General features: G+C 39.4%; 1 protein-coding gene across 1 annotated transcript in view; it reads right to left on the bottom strand.

Moving 5' to 3' along the window:
- Window positions 1-9,926, bottom strand: part of LOC112921721 (complement factor H-related protein 5-like) — a 36,053-nt gene extending 26,127 nt beyond the window's left edge. Inside the window, exon 1 of the mRNA XM_072733145.1 lies at window positions 9,732-9,926. Coding sequence (XP_072589246.1) covers window positions 9,732-9,810 — 79 coding nt within the window. The 5' untranslated portion in view covers window positions 9,811-9,926. The remainder of the gene's footprint in view (window positions 1-9,731) is intronic.
- Window positions 9,927-21,101: the final 11,175 nt, after the last annotated feature.

Below are 21,101 nucleotides of genomic sequence, written 5' to 3'. Positions count from 1 at the left end.
ACCCAGCAAAGTAAAATTAAAGCAAAATGATATACCATAATATGTACATGATAGTGGTTAAAATTTAAAACCTGACCATCCTGTTTGTTAATAAAGATGAGAGTCAACTGGAATTCTCATACGCTGCTCATGGGAAAGTAAAATGTTAGTTAACTTGAAATTCAGCATGGCAGCTTCTTACAGATTTAATTATGCACATAACCCAGCAATTTTCCTTTTAGGTATTCAACTGTTTTTCCTTTAAGTATTTATCATTTAGGTAAATATATGGTCATTCAAAGACTTTAATTTGAATGTTCACAAATAACTCAATCATAAGTGCCTAAACCTGGAAAAAAATTGCCCAAATCTGGAAATACTCCAAAAGTCCACCCATATTAGAATGGATAAACAAATTATATCCATATAATGCTATAGGAGTCCATGATGGAAAGAAATGAGCTACTGATACAAGAAACAGCACAGAAGAATGTCACAGACATTATGCTAAAATAAAGCAGCCAGATTTTAGAATCCATTTCTATAAAACCATTGATACACAACTGCAGAAAAGAAAAGCTAATCTATATTAACAAGAATATCAGCTGCCTGGTGTGGTGTTACTGGGGAAGACTGAATGACAAGAGAAGAATAGAACGGGTCAGAAGATGGAAACTGTCTCTTGCTTGACTGGGTTTCTGGTTACATAGAGGTATGCGTTTGACAAATCACTGGCCTACACACCAATATGTGTGAGTTTTATTGTATGTAATTCATACTGGCATAAAGATGATTTTTTAAAATGGACATTTGGAAACTAAACATGTAGTTGTCAAAAAAAAATTGTAAGTGATTAAGTCACTAGCAGGAAAAAAAAAAAAGCCAAAACACTGTCTGAATAAAAAATAAAACATGAAAAATATGGAATTATGAGGAAAATGTTTCCTAGAAAATCAAGCCAAATAACAAGAAACTCCAAACAAAAAGAACAAAAAATGTTAAGAAATAAAAACAAAAATAGTGAGACAGGGAACCTGAAGGCCTCTATAAAAATCTGGTTTTTGTTCCTTTTCCTGCTTCTATTCTTGCTAGGTCCTGCACCCCCATGCCAATTTATGCATATCTTGTCAAGCAAATAGCATATGTCCTCTTTGTAAGGGACAAGAAATTGATGACTTCTCTAAAGTAGATGACATCTAAGAAAGGACCAAGTGAAAATGACCCAATTGTGTTATCATATGCATATTTGAGACCACTGGGGCTAGACCTCTTGACGCCAAGGCCTCCTGGTTCCAAGGAATCATACTTGGACTCTCGTTTTTGTTCTAACCAGTTCCTGGAAGCCTGAGGAGATGCATAGTCCAGACCACCATCCTCGATTAAAAAAAAAAAACCCAGACCCTCAAAAAATACAAGACTCATCTCCCAGACAATGTAACTGCTCTCTCCATATCTTCAGTAAACTCTGCTTTCACGTCATGCTGGCTCATGTTTGACTTCCAACCTACACAATGCCAAGGATCTTAGCTGGTCCTGTGGGACTTCTTCTGGGTCCCTTGACCCAGCCTACCAGCATCAACAGCACAAGGAATGAGTGATGTCAGCAAGATGATAGATAAAATATGCCTCACCATATCTACCCCAACAAGTTGACATCTATTTATAGACAAAAGTACCTTTGTGGGAGATGTGGGATCCAAGTAGGAGATCGTGAAACTCTAGTGCAGTCCAAGAACAAAGAGAGTTGTTTTAAGAAGGTAGGCCTGAAGCCACCTGGGTAGCTCAGTGGTTGAGCGTCTGCCTTTGGCTCAGGGCGTGATCTCAGAGTCCCGGGATCGAGTCCCGCATTGGGCTCCCCTGCAGGGAGCCTGCTTCTCCCTCTGCCTATGTCTCTGCCTCTCTCTCATGAATTAAAAAAATAAAATCTTTAAAAAAAAAGAAGAAGACGGGCCTGCCCATGCCTGGTCCTAGACAGCCAATTTGCCAACTGTGGTCCTGGCTAGAAACACAGAGACAGCTCCATAATCTGGAGAATTGGGCTACAGCCCCATTTGGCTTTTACTCTGTAACTAGCACCGTACACTAAAGGACTTGGGAATGAGACTCACCCACCCACGTACATAGTAATAGGTACACAGACCTTGGCTTTGCTGTATAGATCCTGAAATAGCCCATGAACTAGCACCAGTTCCTCTCAATCACAGTCTAGGAGCCCCTGGAGAACACTAATTTAAACAATTACCAATGGATAAGAGAGATTTTGTAGAAGTTCAGGAGTCCAGCAGAGAAGTTCCAGCATGCCACTGCAGCAAAAGATCCAAGATTGGTTGCTTTGAAGAGAGTCAATTTGGCTTTACCACTAATATTTCTCCCACAAGGTGTCATAGCCCAATGCCAAGAGAGGGCTTCTCAGCACTTGAAAGTGAGCGCGTTTGTGTGAACACAAGGCTTCCCAGCTACAAAGGAGGTCCATTACTCTCTTTCTGCATCCAGAGTACTGATTCATGAGTTGTGCAGTTGGGGAGCAGTGAGCGGTTGAGAGAATAGCACCAGTGCTTCAAATGAAATATATCGAACAAACCAGGGACTTTTTCCACTCCTCTACTTAGAGTCAAACCATATCTTCAAGTTTGAAGTGAAATTCTTATAGATAGCCTATAGTTGGGTCTTGTTTATGTGCCCACCCTGCCATTATCAGCCTTTTTTTTTTTAACATGTATTTATTTGAGGGAGAGAGAGCACACACAAGCAAAGGGAGAGGGAGATTCCACAGACTCCCCAGCTGAGTATGGAGCCCAACTCAGGGATCAATTCCAGGACCCTGAGATCATGACCTAAGCCAAAACCAAGAGTCAGCTACCCAACTGACTGAGCCAACCAGGTGCCCCTGTCAGTCTTTTAATTAAAGTATTTGTACCATTTACATTTAAAGTAATTATTGTTATATTAAAGCCTATGTCAGCCATTTTATTATTTGTTGTGTGTGTGTTTTCTCTGTTTCTCGTTCCCATTTCCTTTTCTTGCCTTCCCTGTGGGTTTCTCCAACATTTTAAAACAATTTTGACATATCTATATTGTTGACTATACTTCTTTGTATAGTTTTAGTAGTAGTAGCCTAAGTATTAATATAGACATATATAGTTTATCACTCCCTCCTGGTATTGACACTTTATCAAGTAAAATGTAGAAACCTTACTTCACTTCCATTTGGCTTTCCACACATCTTAAACTTTGCATACAATGAATGTCTTTTCTGTTTTCACTTATTGCATTATCACATTCAGTCAGGGAACAGAAACCAATCTAGCTATCTTTACCATTGAGAATTAAATATAGGTAATTAGTTGTAAAGGTGAGAAAAGTCTGCAAGATCAAATGGGAGGGTGAAATATCTGGAGAACATAAAGAATAATAAGTATAATATCAAAGCAAAAGATTCTATTGTTTTCAAGATGGCTCCTAAAGCTTGCACCTGTTGCTCTGTTGTTGGAAAGAGTTTTGTAGTTCTGGGTCTAGTGAAGAACAAGGACAAACTAGCAGGACTTCCAAAGGTAGTATTACCTCTGGATCACTCAATCTCCACTTGAATATATTGATTTATAACTACTGTTGGAACTGCCACACTGATAAAGCCAGAATGATCTTCCTTGTTTCTGATTTCCTACTACTGCTCCTATAGGCAAAACTCAATAAAAACCAACAAAAAAGGAATAATGAGAAATTTAGTTTATATGCTCTCAATCTTAAAAGTATACAGCAGTGTATAGAAGTTTGGGTGTGGTGCTTGATGACATCAATGAAATAACGTGATCCACCACTGTTCATCACAATAACAGGAATGATAGTCCACCTAACAAGATCAAATTTGCCTCCTTATACTGAAGATGCTTTTGTTCTCTTCCTATAAATGGGAGTCAAAACTTCCAAGAGTACATCCTCTGGATATTTGGTGATGTTGTTACCTTACTTTCGTCACAGTCCCACAGAGGTAGCATGTATCTTAAAAGCTAAATCATTTCCTTTCACCAAAGCATAACATCAAGAAAGAAAAAAGTTGAAAATACACAAATATACCCATAAGAATCAAAACAAAAATATAATGCTATAGTCCTCATTAATTTATTGATTAGGCTGTGATTAATATTATAATTTTTCTCTACATCCCATTGTATCTTTCCTTCCTCTTCAGCCAGCATCCAAACTAGCCCAAGTCCTCTACCTGATGGGGTTAACCAAACTTCATTTCCAAATTGTCAGAGTCCATAGCAACCTTTCATTTAGTAGGTTGCTGATATTTTCTATTAAACTTTATTGATACAGAGAGAAATGGAAAAGAGAAACCCCAGAGAATTTTCTGCAATCAAATATAATTTCCCCATTCTCATAATCATGTAGTAGGAAACAATAACTCTTTGGCAATTCAGTCAATATCCCAGCTTGGGTACATAATTCACTCCTATGCCTGTTAGTTTAACAATAGGAGAGGCCCAAGATAACAGAGTTGCCATCAACTTTCAGTAAAGGGAAATATTGATTTGGTCCCAGTGAAAGCATTGTAAATTATGATCTACCTTCTAAACTAGCAAAGTACAAAGTTGTAAGCCTGGAGAAAGAATGTTATTAGTGACTAAACATCTTAACAGATGTAGATATGGTGATAATAATTCAATATATTCTAACACACATACTTGGTCAAAAAAGAAAATATGATAAACAGAATTCTTGCAAACACAAATAGAAGGAAATTTCTTTAAGCAAACAGCACAAAGCTTTTAAGATACTATGCAGCCGATATACCACAATCCCAATTTACTTGTACAATATTAATAGTGAGGCTGTGATTTATAATAATATATGTTTAGTCTTTGTCCCCACATTTGAGCTCCTAAAATGCTTGGAATTTCCTAAGTGACCAGTGTAATAAAGGTGTCTTTAGTTATGTTAATGCAGCAACCTTTAGAAGGTTCCTTTGGTTGCCAAAGGAACCAGCCCTATCTTTAGAGTTGGAACTTGCAGTCCTACCCAGCCGACATCCAGGTAGGGGAGAGAGATTAGAAATTGGATCTATTGTTAATGGCCAATGATTGAAGCCTTACAAGAAATGATGAAAGGAGTTTCTCAAGTTTAAAGAGTATCTTTCACAATAACAAGAAAACATAAAAATAAACAACATACTGTAAGATAAGTATAGTCAGATTCAAAATACTCTAAATCTGTAATATGGTGGTGTGTTAACCACTTAATTCTAATATTAAGGCTGAAATACAAAAGAAATAAAAATAAGAAAAAAAAAAGAAATAAAAATAAGTATAACCACAAGAATTTAATGGAAATAGAAAATAAAAAGAAGTAAACTGTGACATGAAAAACACAATATTGGAAGGAAGTAAAGGGTAGAATTTTTATATACAATAGAAACTAAATTGTCATTAGCATAAAAGGGTTATATCTATACGATATTTGAAACAGGCTTCATGGTAACCACAGAGCAAAAACCTAAGTAGATATACAAAAGATAAAGAAAGGGGAATTAAAAGATACCAAGATGAAAAATCATCATTCACAAAAAGAAAGACAATAAGAGAGGAAAAAGGATTAAAGGAACTGCAAAACACCCCCAATTAATAAGATAACATCAGTAAGTCCTTACCTATAATTACTTTTGATTAGAAAATTAATCCATTTATAGTTAAAGCAATATATCTTATAATATAATGTATAATATAAAGTAATCCATTTATAGTTAAAGGCATGAAGTGGCTGAAAGAAAACAAAGTCAAAACCATAACTATATACTGCCTACAGAAGACCCATTTGAATTTTAAGAATACACACAGAATCAAAATGGAAAAAGATATTCTATGCAACTGAAATACAAAATAAGCAAGTGTATCTACACTTAGATAATACAGACTTTAAGTCAAAGGTACTACAAGAACAAAGCAGGTCATCATTTAACAAGAATGAGGTCAACTCATCAAGAAGATATAAAATAATAAATATACATGCACCCAACATTGTAGACCTAAATATAATAAGCATTACAAACAAATCTGAAAGGAGGTATACTCAATGCATTAATAGTAGAGAACATTAATAGTGCATTATCAATGATGGATAGATAATCCAGATGGAAAGTCAACAAGAAAACAATGGACTTAAACTACCTCTTAGACCAGATGGGATCTATAAACAAACACTGAGCATTTTATCCAACAGCAACAGATTACACATTCTTAAGCTCATATGTACATTCCACAGGAAAGGTCACAGGATAGAATGTAGGCTGTCATTTATAAGTATAGAAAACTACTTATGGCCTTTCATCCTAATCTTTTTTCTTTATTTGTCTCTTGTGGAAGGGACTGGTGTAAGGCTTTGATCTTCCAACTTTGACCTTTTAAATCAGCTTATCAAGTTCCTTTTAATAACCCTATTTTTATTTGAAATTACCTTTAAACTTAATAATTTACTAAAACATTCATAGCTTTGTGATGTTGTGCCTTCCTATTCCAGAATGGTATAAAATATAAATGTATTTAGGTCTTTTCGAATGCCTATTAATTGTTCTTCAATTGTATACTTTGAGGAAGTTTTTAGTCTTTGTGAGCTCTGTTTCTTGTAGATAACACGGTTATTATTTAATGTTCTTTTTTACCTTTGGTGATATGAAACTTCACAAAACAATATTATATATTAGCTTAAAATTTGGAATGAACTTTATTGATGGTCTTTGGCTTCCTTTGCACTATTTTTAAATAATTTAATATTAAGATTTATTTTTTGAGCTTACTGAAATATAACAGACAAATAACATTGTGTAAGTTTTCTTCTGAGACATAGCTTTTCTATCAACTAACATTTCTTTTGGTTTTATAAGTTTATTGCTTTGTGTATGATATATAAACAACTCCCATAGTGCTGTTTTAAAATGTAGGTATGCCTGGGTAGCTCAGTTGGTTTAGCATCCAACTCTTGGTCTCAGCACATGAGATCTTGATCTCAGGGTTATGAGTTCGAGGCCTGCATTGGGTTCCACGGTGGGCATGGAGACCACTTAAAAAAATAAATAAATGAAATAAAATGTAGGTGATACTTTGGAATTCAATAAATATTACTTGTACAAACTGATGCCCCAAAGTGTACATACAGGATGATCCACCTTGATAAAAAAAAAATTAAAATTAAATACACCTTTTAGAAGTATATGCAGAGGCAAGCACACTGAATAGAGAGAAAGCAAGGAAATAGTGACCAGGTGTTACTGGGTGGTGGTTACTCCAAGTGCTGGGGGGGAATAAGGTGATTCATAATAATTATAAAATAATAAATATAACAATTATATAAATAATCACCATAATAATCAGCTATAGATTTTTTTTGTAGGGATTCTAACTTTCATTTTGGCTAGTTGGCTTAAGGAAGGTTTTTTTTTTTGGTTGGTTGGTTGGGGTTTGTTTTTTAAGATTTTATTTATTTATTCATGAGACAGAGAAAGAGTGAGAGGCAGAGAACATAGGCAGAGGGAGAAACAGGCTCCTCAAGGGGAGCCCAATGTGGGACTCCATCCCAGGACTCCAGGACCACACCCTGAGCCAAAGGCAGATGCTCAACCACTGAGCCACCCAGGTGTTTCAGTTTAAGGGAGTTGACACATTATTAAAAGTTATTCACTTCATATTTTTAAAAATTGGAAATCAGCCATACAAATGACACAAACATGAGGAAAATGGTCATGAACCATGGATGACTGTGCAATTTTAATTTAAAACTCTGAGTTTTCATTAAAAAAAAAAGATATGGTTTTCTATTGCTATCAGATGAAGAACTAGGTTTCCTAAGAAATCTGCAGTCATGAAACACATACCAACCTGGAAAAAATAGTACTCACATCACTTTAAATGTATAGCTAGCTAGCTAGCTAGCTGAATGAATGAATGAATGAATAAATAATAAATAAATAAATGTATAGCTGTTCTCAGAAGACAGTGAGTGAAATCTCCAGACACCAAATATAAAAGGAATAGTGAAAACTTTGGCCTCACATAGACTTCCTCCTCATTAAGTGGTTTTCTTTTCTAAGTGAAGGGCTGTGTGAGGCATACCTGTGGTATTCCTTCCCTTTCCAGCCTCTACTGCAACACAAAGGACAATATATTGCACAATAAAACCATGCTGTTGAATACACAAGGATTTTTCAATCTACACAGAAGAGTTCTTCTACTACATGGGTTGCTTTCTCCCTTGGCATCTAAACATAGGTATAGCATAAATGAGCAGGGCATTTAGTCTAAAGGCCACTTTTAGAAAGAGTTCACTAGTCCCTAGAAGATTCATTTTCAGCTGAAATATCAGGTCAAGGTTTGTCCATGTTTCACATTTCCCTTGCATATCTGCAAATCCTCTTTCCTCTACTATTTCTCTTATCTAGAAATAGCCTTTCAATGCTAATTCTAATCCAGTGTAGGGAACTAGACCATTTAACATATATTTGGGAATTAGGAGAAAAAAACAATCAAATAACACATCCACCCAGCTCCTCCACAAGTACACTGCCAATAGAGCCCTCCCCATTGGTGAACTGGGGTACTTTGCACTGAAACATTTAGGACTGGACAGGAGGCTTTGTTGTGTTGCTGTTCATTGTTGTTGATAATGAAGATTTCCCAGATACAGACTTAAATAACACACAAACCCAACATGTAACAAATTATGAAAGGAATAACACATAGTGATGCATATTGCATTCATACCTGGTATTTAGTGAGGTACCACAAAGTTCGTTAGAGGTTTCATTTACAGTAACTTGGAAACAGAGGACCAGAGAATAAAATAAAATGACAGATTTTTTTAAAAACTATAATGAAGAATTTATAATTTTAATAATAGAAATGATTTTAAACTTTCTTTTATTTTCAACATTTGCCAACGATCTCAGAAAAATGAATTAAACCTTGTTGGCATTCCACAAGGAATTAAGAACATATTCTGATTTTTATTAATTTTTTTTTAATTTATTTATTTATGATAGGCACACAGTGAGAGAGAGAGAGAGAGGCAGAGACATAGGCAGAGGGAGAAGCAGGCTCCATGCACCGGGAGCCCGACGTGGGATTCGATCCCGGGTCTCCAGGATCGCGCCCTGGGCCAAAGGCAGGCGCCAAACCACTGTGCCACCCAGGGATCCCCATATTCCACTTTTTATTAAAAGAGATGTGCCTATTACCCAAGCTCATTTTCTTAAAATATTAAATTGATGGTAACATTAATGATGGTTAGCAGCTGTATTGAGGTATAATTGCAATACCTAATATTTAAATATTTAAAATTACTATACACATTTTAAAATGTATGATTTGATGAGGTTTGACTATAAATCCATAAAACCATCATCATACATGAGATAATGAGGATATTCATCACACCCCAAAGTTTCCTTGCATTATATGAGAATCCTAGATACATTTTGGAGTTACAAGCTAGTTTTTTGTGACATATCTTCTAGTTAAGTTTTCATGAACATACTTACACACATCCATAATCAAAATTAAGTGGCCTTTCATGCTGTAGAACCCAGAAAACAGAAAACATATTTTTTATTTTAGTCTTCAGCGAATATGTAACAATTTTTACAAAAATGCATTCTTTATTACTGTCTAACAACACAGTCTATTTCTGCCAGTCAATTCAATCAAAACTATATTTAAGTAGATATATTTAAGAGGGAAGTGTTCAGATCTGCTTCACCTTACCTTGTCCATGAGAACAAGAAGCCCACAAGATGAGAATGACATTGACTAGTAACCACATATTAGATATTCTCAATGGCATATTAATGCAATCTTCCAGTTGTGTTGTTTGGGGTTGCAAATCTGCTTCATTGGCAGGTATGGGTGTAACCCTGAATTCAAGTGCATTACAATGAAGCTAGTTAATTGTTGCCATCCAGTAAATAACAAAGTTCAAAGAGTTTTGCAAAATCTCTAAATAATTCCCATCAGTAGTTTCACAATACCTTCTTGCACTCAATGTTGGATATGTACATGCTCAACTTCCTGTAGAACCAGACATAGGTTCTGAAAAATAATGTAAAACACTAATTTTTTAGAAGACAGTTCTGAAAGGTAGGTGAGCTTCTTCCCAGTCAGCTGAATCATCTGTATGGTTTGGGGCTTAAGAAAACAATGGTTTTTTTTTTTTAAGATTTTACTTATTCATGAGAGACACACACACACAGAGGGGGGGGGGGGCAGAGACACAGGCAGAGGGAGAAGCAGGCCCCATGCAGGTAGCACGACGCAGGACTCGATCCCGGGACCCCAGGACCACACCCTGGGTGGAAGGCAGGCGCTAAACCATTGAGCCACCCAGGGATCCCCTGATTTTTTTTTTAATCTCATAAGATCTTAATATCTAGTACAAAGGTTAAAACAAATTCTTAGTATTTACATATTCAGTATGCTTTGAGCCACCTTTTATTTAGGGCCCAATTTACTCTGAAACATAATGATTTCTCCTCTTTGGAAAAATATATAAATTTCTGCCTGATTATAGTCAATTTTTAGGATATCATCCCATGCTATAAAAAATTGTTTTCAAACAGCCAATTATAATCTAAAATATAATATTACTACAAAAGAGAAAATAAATCAGAAAACAATTCCAAGCACTAACCTACCCAATATCTTCTATTCCCCTGACAACAGATCTAGAAGGAACTCAACTGACTTGCCAGGGCTGGGTAAGGTGGGCTGATCAGAATATCACCCAGTAAGAGACCACTGGAAGCCCTGGTTGCTGGAGAAGCCTGACTCTACATCAGGCAGTAGTCCAAATAGGGACAGACTGTCATCAATTTATAGCTGCACCTCACGGTGATGTTCAGGGGATGGGCCCTGCCATTCTGGAGACTCTGGAGAAAGCCCTACTGCCTAAGGCAGGATGAAAGGTTGTATACTGTGTGTGTGCATGCCCTGCAGTTCAGGGAAGCCTAGGATCAGGAACAGGGCACTGATCAGTACAGGTTGGATCCTTCCTAAGATTGGGCCCCAAGGGCTGAACAGGGTATTATCTAAAAAGAGATACCAGGGAGCCCTGGTTTCTGGAGAAGACTGAGACTCTGTCAAGCTGCAAGTTCAAATGGGCACTGACTATAGCAACTTAGCAGAAGCTGCCTCGGGATGATTTCTAAGGGATGGGGACCAGCTATTACAGTACAATTGTATTGTTGGCAGTTACATAGGTGGTTGTGAGCCACCCCAGGCCTGAAGAACTAGAGGGCTGCACTGCTTAACCCCAGCCAAAGGGGTGCATACTGCACATGAGTGTTCAGAGCAGATCAGTAATAGCTGGGGATCAGAAACAGGCAACGGAACAGACCAGGGAAGGCCGGTCACAGGAGCAGGATTACAGGGACCCAAGGCATTTGTCTTGTTCAAAACCCTAACTTACAGAATGGGCATATGTCTTCCAAAGGCAGGGCTCAAGATTGGGGTACTGCCTTCACAGGGCTGTGTTGAGAGGGCTGGTGAGGGTACCATATAATCAGGGACACCTGGGTGACCTAATTTCTGGAGGAGACCAAAACTGACTTTTCAACTCCCACTTGAGGGACAGCCAGTCATGCAGGACAGAGTATCAGTCCATTAGGAGACATCTGGGAGTCCTGGTTGCCTGTTTAACCCGGGAGCCATCAGGCTGCAGGTCCACATGGACTCTGTCTTCAATCTGGAGCTGGCCTCTCAAAATGATTTGGGGAAGGAGGTCTCCCTCCACATCTTCAAATCTGCAGTTGATTGGGGCAGGGTCAGAGCTCCACAGGCTCGAAGGGATGGGACTGCACTTTACTAGCTTTCCAGTATATTGCCTGTTACTGTGCCTGCACCAGCAGTGCAGATCAAGGTAGCCAAGGACCTGGCCAGGGAAAGGGTGTAGAGAGGCTGGGTCACAGGAATGGGTTCTTGACCCATGGGATCTACTTGATCCCAAGCCTTAACTTACACAAAAGGGCATATTCCTACTGAGAATAGGGCATATTTCTCCTACTGAGGTCCAGATTGGAGTCCCCTAAGCTGCCTCTCCAGGGCTGGGTTAAGCAAGCTGACTGTGGCAGCCTCTGGCCAATAAGGGACATGCTGAAGCCTCACTAGCCTGCCCACTGATACCTGGGACCCTAGCCAATGGTAAGTGTACGTGAGCACGGACAGTAGCCAGTTAAAGGTCGGCATTCTAGAAGGACTTTCCTAGGAAGGGTTCTCTCCACCCTGAGGTCAGTTAGGTGTTGAAGGAATTAAAGAGAACAAAACATGCATCCCTAAAATAAGACAGCCTTGAATTCTGATGCTATAGCAGGCCAACACACGCTTGCTAGTGCTATGCGATGTTCCCTTGCAGCTTTATAAAAACTATCTCTATTTAGAAATTTGTCAAGGAAGTTAAATTGAGAGGTTTAAGAAGGTTAAGTTTTGGTCATTTGGTGATTGGATATGGTACCATGTTAATGAGTTCTTTGGGATGCTTATATATAAGTAATATCAGGAACACAGTGCTTTAAACTAGACATCAAACTATGGTGTAAAAGAACCAAAGGGAAAACACTCCCCCAAATTGACCAAATGTTTATGATTAAGATTAAAAGCGATGTAGAATCAAGGAGTGGATTGCAATTTTTGTGAACTTAGATCTGTACTGGGCATTAGGTCTAAGGACCTAATAGCGTGGGAGTGATTTGAGATTACAGAGTTGATTGCTTTATACTGGTTTGACATGATTTCAAATAACCTCAAAAACAAAAACAAAACTGTTGTTTTTAGAATTAAAAAATGTTTTAAATTAAGCAATTACAATTGTTTTAATTTTAAAAATAAAACAATTAAAAAGTTGTTTTAATAAAAGAATGAACAAAAAAATAAATAAGTAAGTAAAAATAAAAGAATGAACCAAGTTGAGTCAGGACATCATCGGGGTTTACCAACAAAACCATATGAAGAGGCATCTATAGCAAGGGGCCGTTTGGTCTATATAGAGTGACAGTGCTGAGACTACCCCTATGATCCAAGAGTGCTGGGTCTGGGCAAGGCGACATTTTGCTGATCTAAGCTCTCTGAGTCCCGGCAGCAATTAGCTCCTACGGTGCTAACAGGGACTCTTTTACAGCTAGTGGAGAAAGCTATCCAACCAGCCCTCTAATAACATCTTCTGGCCATAAACACCAGCACCATCGTTCCCTTCCAGTGTGCTCTAGAACACAGGACTCTTACTTTTGCAGCCACACTTCAGCTCTCAGTTGGCTAAACCATGTCTCCCAAACACCAACTCATATAGAAGTACACATCAATTACATTTGGGGTTTACTCCTTCTCTCTTCCCTTGCCTGGACAATAGTGTGACTAATCTAACATTGCTTTGGAAGTATGTTGTTTCTTTATTAGCTAATTAAAAGACACTATCCTGTATGCTATTGGCTTGTGAAATTCTCATAGTGAGCCACTGTCAATACATCGTTGGCAAAGACAAATCAGTCTATGAACATTATTTCCTTGCGAAACACAACAGCCTTCGGACAAATATGTGCACTTGTACAGGTTAGGACTGGGAGCTAGGCAGATTTCAGGAACCCCCACTAGCCTGCTCCTGTGACCTGGCCTTGCCCAACATTTGCCCTGTGTTAGGTCCCTAAGCTGTATCACCTGAAATGAACAATCCATACCCTGTCAGTCACCCTTAGCCAGAGGTTTATGAACCAAGGGCCCATCCCTAACCCCCGGCATTTGCTTCAAGGGTAGAGGGAGCCCACCCCTGAACATCACTGTGAGGCAGCCAATAAATGGGTATTAGCCAGGGATGCCTGGATGGCTCAGGGGTTGAGTGTCTGCCTTCAGCTCAGGGTGTGATCCTGGGGTCCACAGATCGAGTCCCATATCGGGCTCCCAGTGGGGAGCCTGCCTCTCCCTCTGCCTATGTCTCTGCCTCATTCTGTGTCTCTCATGAATAAGTAAATCAAATCTTTTTTTAAAAAATGAGTATTAGCCAGTCCCCATGTGGATTCACCATTTGCTTGGGGTCCCAGGCTGCACAGTAATGGAGGCTCCCAGGTGTCTCTTATTGGAGGGTACCAAAGCCAGCCTGCCCAATCCAAATCTGGTAAGTTAGTCCAGATTTCTCCAGCTCTGCCTTCAAAGAGAATATGCATATTTGTATAGTCAGGCCTTGGAATCAGGCAGATGCCAGGCACCTCCAATGGTGCCCCGCCATGACTGGCCTCCCTAGACATCGCCCTGCTCCAGGTCCCTGGCCACCCTGACCTACAAGTCTCATGCATGTCTAGTCTGCACTTTGTCAGCTGGTCTTTGGCTGCAGGATCCCTGCAGGCCTGTGGAGGTTAAGGCTATTCCCAACTACCTGCTGAACCTCCAGGTTAAAGAGACCACCACCACCCTCACCCCTGCCAAATATCTTTGAGGCAGCCACTTTCTTTTCTTTTCTTTTAATATTTTATTTATTTATTTGAGGGTGAGTGAAAGTAAGAGAGCACAGGCAGGGGAAGCAGCAGAGGGAGAAGGGAGCTCCCAGCTGAGCAGGGAGCTCGATGTGGGGCTTGATTCCAGGACCCTGAGATCATGACCTGAGCCAAAGGCAGAGGCTTAACTGACTGAGCCACCCAGGGGCCCCTGAGGCAGCAGCTTTATAATGGCAACTCTCAGGCCCCACACTGGGACTGGCTGCCTGATGGGATCTGGGCTCCCAAGAGTCTATTATTGGAGGATACCCTGGCCAACATTCCAGGCTCTTCCCCTCCAAGGCCATTTGGATTTCTCCAACTCTGCTTCCACAGGAACACGTGCACTTGTGCAAATTAATGCTTGGAAGTAGAAGGACGCCCAGTTCTCCCTACAGAATGCTCCTGTAACCCAGCCTCATCCAACATTGTCCTGCTCCAGGTCCCTAGCTACCCTAACCTGTGAAGTAAACGTGGCCTGATTATTTACATAAGTGCAGTGAGGGTAGCAATTGATCATGTAGGCATTTTAAAAGCACTGTGCACTCTGCCCCTGTCAGCTGGTCCTGGGCTGCAGGGCCACCCAAGGTCTCGGAGCTCTGGCTGAACCCCAACCTTCTTAATGGCCTCAGGAGAGCCCACCCTCTGAAAATCTAAGGAGCTGCCTTACACTAGCTACAGTTACCCCCTTTTGTGCTGGCTGCCTGATGGAGTCCAGAACTCAGCAATCCAAGTCAGGTGTCCGTTATTGGTGGCCAACCCCTTTGGCCCTGTCCTGGTAAAGCAATCCAGAATCCTCCAGCTTTACCTTTGGGGAATATGTGTATTTGTATGGACTGGGGTCGGAATTCAGCAGCTATGGTGAACCACCAAGAGCCCATTCCCGGGACCCACCCTCTCCCGTCACTTCTTTTTCCAAGTGTCTGCTTAAGCCTGACCTGCGTGGCCTACACATGCACATAGGCATCTGGTTTGCCAGTTTGCAGCAGCCGGGGGCTCTCAAAGCCTGTGGAGCTCAGGCCTGTCTACACGCACCTGCACAAATGTCACGCTTGAAGCACCTTCATATAAGCGAGGGCAGGCACTCGTGTAGGAGAGATTTTCTTGATTTGCAGATTGAACATCTCTGCTAATTTCACAAGCGGCACATAGGGTCATAGGCACCAAATAAGTTTAGTTTAGCAAACCAGGCAACTAAAATAAAATAGTTTTAGGGCACCTGGGTGGCTCAGTGGCTGAGCATCTGCCTGCAGCTCAGGTCATGATCCCAGGGTCCTGAGAATGAGTCCCACATTGGGCTCCCAGAGGGGAGCCTGCTTCTCCATCTGCCTATGTCTCTGCCTCCCTCTTTGTGTCTCTTATGAATAAATAAAATCTTTTTAAAATAATAAATAATAAAATAAGTTTAGTCTTAGTGAACTTGGTCTGATTATTTACACAGTGCAGCAAGAGTAGCAATTGATCATATAGGTTTTTTTAAAAGCTTCTATAACTGGAACTTTTCATAAGGATACTTCAGATTGACCTTGTAACAGCATCTTGAGACTAAAGAGCCAAATAAATAGTTGCCAGAGTCTCCCTTTAATAACTACATATTTTGGTTGCTTCCTCTCTTCTCAAAGTCTCCAAAATATCCTCCCTTTCTTGTACTTGCCAGGAAATGAACTTCTTTACCTTCCTGGTAAGGCTGCTATAAGCAAAATAACAACTACTTTCTCAGGAACATTTTTGGCTCCATAGAGTCAACTTTAGTTTCCTAAATTTGTCTGGTCATATTTGAGTCCATGTGTGTTTCATTCATATAGTCTAGTCCAAGTCTTGGTAATATAACCAAAATTTCCAGCTGTGTCCTGTTACAAGGACAACAGACTCTTACCATACTTATGCAAATAAATATACCACCATGAAAATATAAGAATACTTACTGAGGATTTCCAAATTCTGGTAAGGAGAAAAAAAATTGATGCTTCAATTTTGCTCACAAAAGGGTATCAAATTGCTCACCAAATTGCTATAAATCAGTTAACTTAAGAAGTTTCCTTCAGTCTAAGAAAAAATAAAAGTCAGCAATCGTTCAAACAAAAAGTCATAAAAATTATAATTATCCTCCTCAGTTCATTCAGTCCCAAGTAATTCATTCTTATTTTGCTTCATCCCGTTTTTCCATTACTTCTGGAAATTTTTACTTCACTTCAGTTTTGTGACCTTCAAGTTATAAGAAACCTGTATTCTTGAGTCTTTTTCATGAATCTCCTTGAAGATGAAACATTTCTGCAGGAAACCTTTTGCAAAATCACCTGAGTAAAAGTCTGTGGATGATGTAAGATTTTTAAATGACCATGGTTAAAAATCTGATTCAAGTTCATTACAATGCAGTTGACAAGGAAATCTGGTTATTTCTGTTCCACAAACTCTTCAAGATAATAAGTAGATTTACAGGTGATAACATAGCAGGACATATCAGACTTTTAAGAATTTCATACAATTTCTAGAGCATTTATTTCAACAACATACATCTACACAAATATAATCAAAGGAGGTTTAGCATGACTTCTTTGACAATGCTTCCTATTTGATTTAACGTATCCAATAAGCCTAATTAGTTTAATATCTCTCTTTTATGAGGAGAAAAAATTCAAATGGGATCCTCTGGAAGACCCCAAAGTGTGTGGTCAAAAGACTTCATTTTATTTATTTCTTTTTTTTAAGGCTTCATTTTAGAATCTGATTTGGGAAAGTGTATCAGAAAATATCAGAAGGTTTGAACTTTTTATTAAATCAGATCACAGGGATTCCTGGGTGGCGCAGTGGTTTGGCGCCTGCCTTTGGCCCAGGGCACGATCCTGGAGACCCGGGATCGAATCCCACGTCGGGCTCCCGGTGCATGGAGCCTGCTTCTCCCTCTGCCTGTGACTCTGCCTCTGTCTCTATCTCTCTCTCTCTGTGACTATCATAAATAAATAAAAATTTAAAAAAAATCAGATCACAGATCATTATGAAACAATACTTCATTATCTACTTAGACAAAGTGACAATAAATCATTTGAAAGGCAAGGAGTACAGGAGGTTACATAGCTGTGAGCAATACTTAAGTCTCTTAATATTAAGATGACTGGGGGGCACTGGGTGGCTTAGTTAAGCTTCTGCCTTTGGCTCAGGTCAGGATCTCAGGGTCCTGGGATGGAGCCCCACATGGGGCTCCCCCACATCCTGCTCAGCTCAGCAGGGAGTCTGCTTCTTCCTCTCCCTCTGCCCCCCCTCCCCACTCCTGTGGGTATGCTCTTGCACTCTCTTAAATAAATAAATAAATAAATAAATAAATAAATAAATAAATAAATAAATACTAAGTATTTACCCCAAAGATACAAATGTAGTGATCCAAAGAGGGCACCTGCGCCCCAATGTTTATAGCAGCAAAGTCCACAATAGCCAAACTGTGGCAAGAACCAAGATGTCCATTGATGGATGGATTGATAAAGAAATGTGTGTGTGTGTGTAAATATATATATATATAATATCACATTTATATATATATGATATACATATGATATATACACACACACACACACACACACACATACATACTATGAGATATTACCTAGCCATCAGAAAGGATGAAATCTTACCATTTACATTGACATGAATGGAACTGGAAGGTTATTATGCTGAGTGAAATAAGCTAATCAGAGGAAGATAATTATCACATGGTTTCACTTATATGAAAAATACAAGAAACAGCACAGAGGATCATAGGGGAAGGGAGGGAAAAAGAGAATGGGAAAAAATCAGAGAGGGAGAAAAACCCTGGGAAACTCTTAACCCTAGGAAAGAAACTGAGGGTTGCTGGAGGGGAGATTAGAAGGGGGATGGGGTAACTGGGTGACAGGCATTAAGGAGGGCACAGGATGTGATGAGCACTGGGTGTTATATGCAACTGATAAATCACTAACCTCTACATCTGAAACTAATGATGTTCTATATGTTGGCTAACTAAATTTAAATAAAAATAAGTAAAATATATTTTTAAAACATTAAGATGAATAGTTTTTTTTTTTCAGTAATCAAAGACCTGATGATAAAGAGATCATGAAGCACAGGAGATTATTTTGATACAAATTCCTTGTTTTCTAGGCAGGTAACATTAAAAGGTAAGACGGCTTTTACAATCTGTTATCAAAAGCAGACCAGTAGTTCATGAAAACTTTGTCTTTTTACCAAAGAGAAAACCCAATTTTAATTTTGCAGTATACTTTTGTTAACAAAATTCATCTACTTAATTAACTTTATTCCAGTCTTAGCCAGTCCCGACCAAACATAAAATTCCTTTTCAAAGATTTCATTTCCCATAAGTCTTTTACAACTTTCTTTTTTACATTCAGACTTGCCCTATATTTCCTCTTTTTTCCAGCCTCTCTTTAGGACAAAAGTCTTTCCTTTTCCTTAAACAAAAACACACTTCTGTTCTTCATACCTTTTTAACCAAAAGCATACTTCCTAATTTTCTTGCATACAGGAATGTTTCCCTTCTTGTTTCTACTAGCTTTGTTTAAACACACACACACACACACACACACACACACACACACGAAACATAGGCCCAGAATGGTGTCCCTTAGACAAAGTTTCCAAACCAGGGCTTAATACATAATCTAATTGCAGAAGCAGCCTTCCCCAGAAATGTAGTCTTACCATGGCAGTCAGGAGTCTTTCAGTAAGAATGGGTCCACCACCTGAGTCCTCTCCATCCCCCAGAGAAAAAATGAGGTGATCTCCATAAGATACCTTGCTTCTCCCTTTGGAAAGCAGCCTTACCTGGAACAATCCTTTCCATATATAAATAATTTTCTTGCCCCCACCCTCACTCTATAAAAACCTTCCATTTTGTATAACACCTTGGGGTATCACTCTACCTACTAGATGGGCTGTTACTCAATTCATAAATCATTTAATAAAGCCAGGTATATCTTCAAATTTACTTGATGGAATTATGTTATTGAACGGCTTTAACCACATAATTAGAATTCTTAAGCCACAGAAATTTTAATTTCTAGTGAAATCTAATAAGCAACGGTGGGCAGTCCGGGTGGCTCAGCAGTTTAGCACCGCCTTCTGCCCAAGGTATGATCCTGGAGTTCTGGGATCGAGTCCCACGTCGTGCTCCCTGTATGGAGCCTGCTTCCCCCTCTGCCTGTGTGTCTTTCTCTCTCTCTCTCTCTCTCTCACACACACACAAATAAAAAATTAAAAAAAAAGAAAAAAAGCAATGGTGAGCCACTACCATTGGTCTGTTACACCAGCATTTTTAAAATGAACTTAGGAATACGTTTTGTAATTTCTAAAAACATACGCGTCTTTGTTTTTGTTCTGTTTTTAAAGATCTTATTTATTTATTTATTCATGAGAGACACAGAGAGAGGCAGAGACATAGGCAGAGGGAGAAGCAGGCTCCAGGCAGGGAGCCTGATGTGGGACTCAATCCCAGGACCAATCCCAGGAACATGCCCGGAGCCAAAGGCAGATGCTCAACCCCTCCCAGGCATTCTAACATATGCCTCTTTGAAACCAAAATGTTCAGTTAACAAATGCTTAACTATCTACCCTAAGAAAATCTGGTTAATTTGATTGATTTGTGAGATTATTTTGTAGAAGCTGACCCATCACCAATAAGCAGGGACTGGAGCAAACGAGCAAGAATTCTCACAATTGCACAGAAGGGATCAAGACTGAACAAAAGTAACCTCCACAACTACACATTCTGAGATCTCCTCTGACCTACTCATCATGCTTACATGGTCATTTAGTGAACATGTGTCCCATGAAGAGCCAAGACTCCCGAATGCGCATGCTTTGAAAGGAGGCCCCCTCCCTTTTTCCCTACATCCCATCAGCCTACTCCATTCAACTGGAGTCTCTTCTGACGTCCTGACCCATTATCTTTATATACACCCAACACCAAGGCTTCGAGGAAGCAGATTTGAGAAGTTTTGTCCCATTTCTTTGCTTGGTACCTGCAACAAAACTTTTTTCTCAGTCGCAAAACCGCAAAACTGGTGCTGTGATGGCAACAGACCCTTCTCCAGGGACAAAATTGGTCACCAGGAAGAGGCTTTAAGTCCTCTCTGGATGTTTGCCCATTGGCTTGTCACCCCTTCACTGGACCAGAGGAATTCCCAGATGGGTCCAGAGATCCCCTGCACCCCACTCCCTCTGACAGTGCCAACCTTTGGCACTTCAGTTTCATTTTTGTGATGGAGAAACAGTACTGAACCTGACTAGGAGTAAATCTTTTGGTGAGCGCTTTGTGTGCTGTGTCTGTGATGGGTTTTTCCCCTCTTTATTTGTGCCCTTCCCTTGGGGGCCTTGGTTAACTTCAAAAGGAAGTCTTGGTCAGAACCCAAAAATCAGGGAAGACTTAGGGTCTCTGCTCATAGAAATTCTCTTGCTTCTTGGGTTCTTGGTCATATGTATCTACTTCTGCTAATGTTGTATAGAGTAATATCTTGGTTAAGATAAAGGAAGTAAATTAAAGCCTAGGCACAGGGAATACTAATTTGATCCCTTCATGCAGCTCCATGGGATGTATACCTAAAAACTGGGCAATTTTTAGTTGTGACCCCATGAAAGA

This window comes from Vulpes vulpes, chromosome 13 (genome assembly GCF_048418805.1).
Source record: "Vulpes vulpes isolate BD-2025 chromosome 13, VulVul3, whole genome shotgun sequence".
Taxonomy (NCBI): Eukaryota; Metazoa; Chordata; class Mammalia; order Carnivora; family Canidae; genus Vulpes; species Vulpes vulpes.
This window is presented reverse-complemented; position numbering and strand designations above follow the sequence as displayed.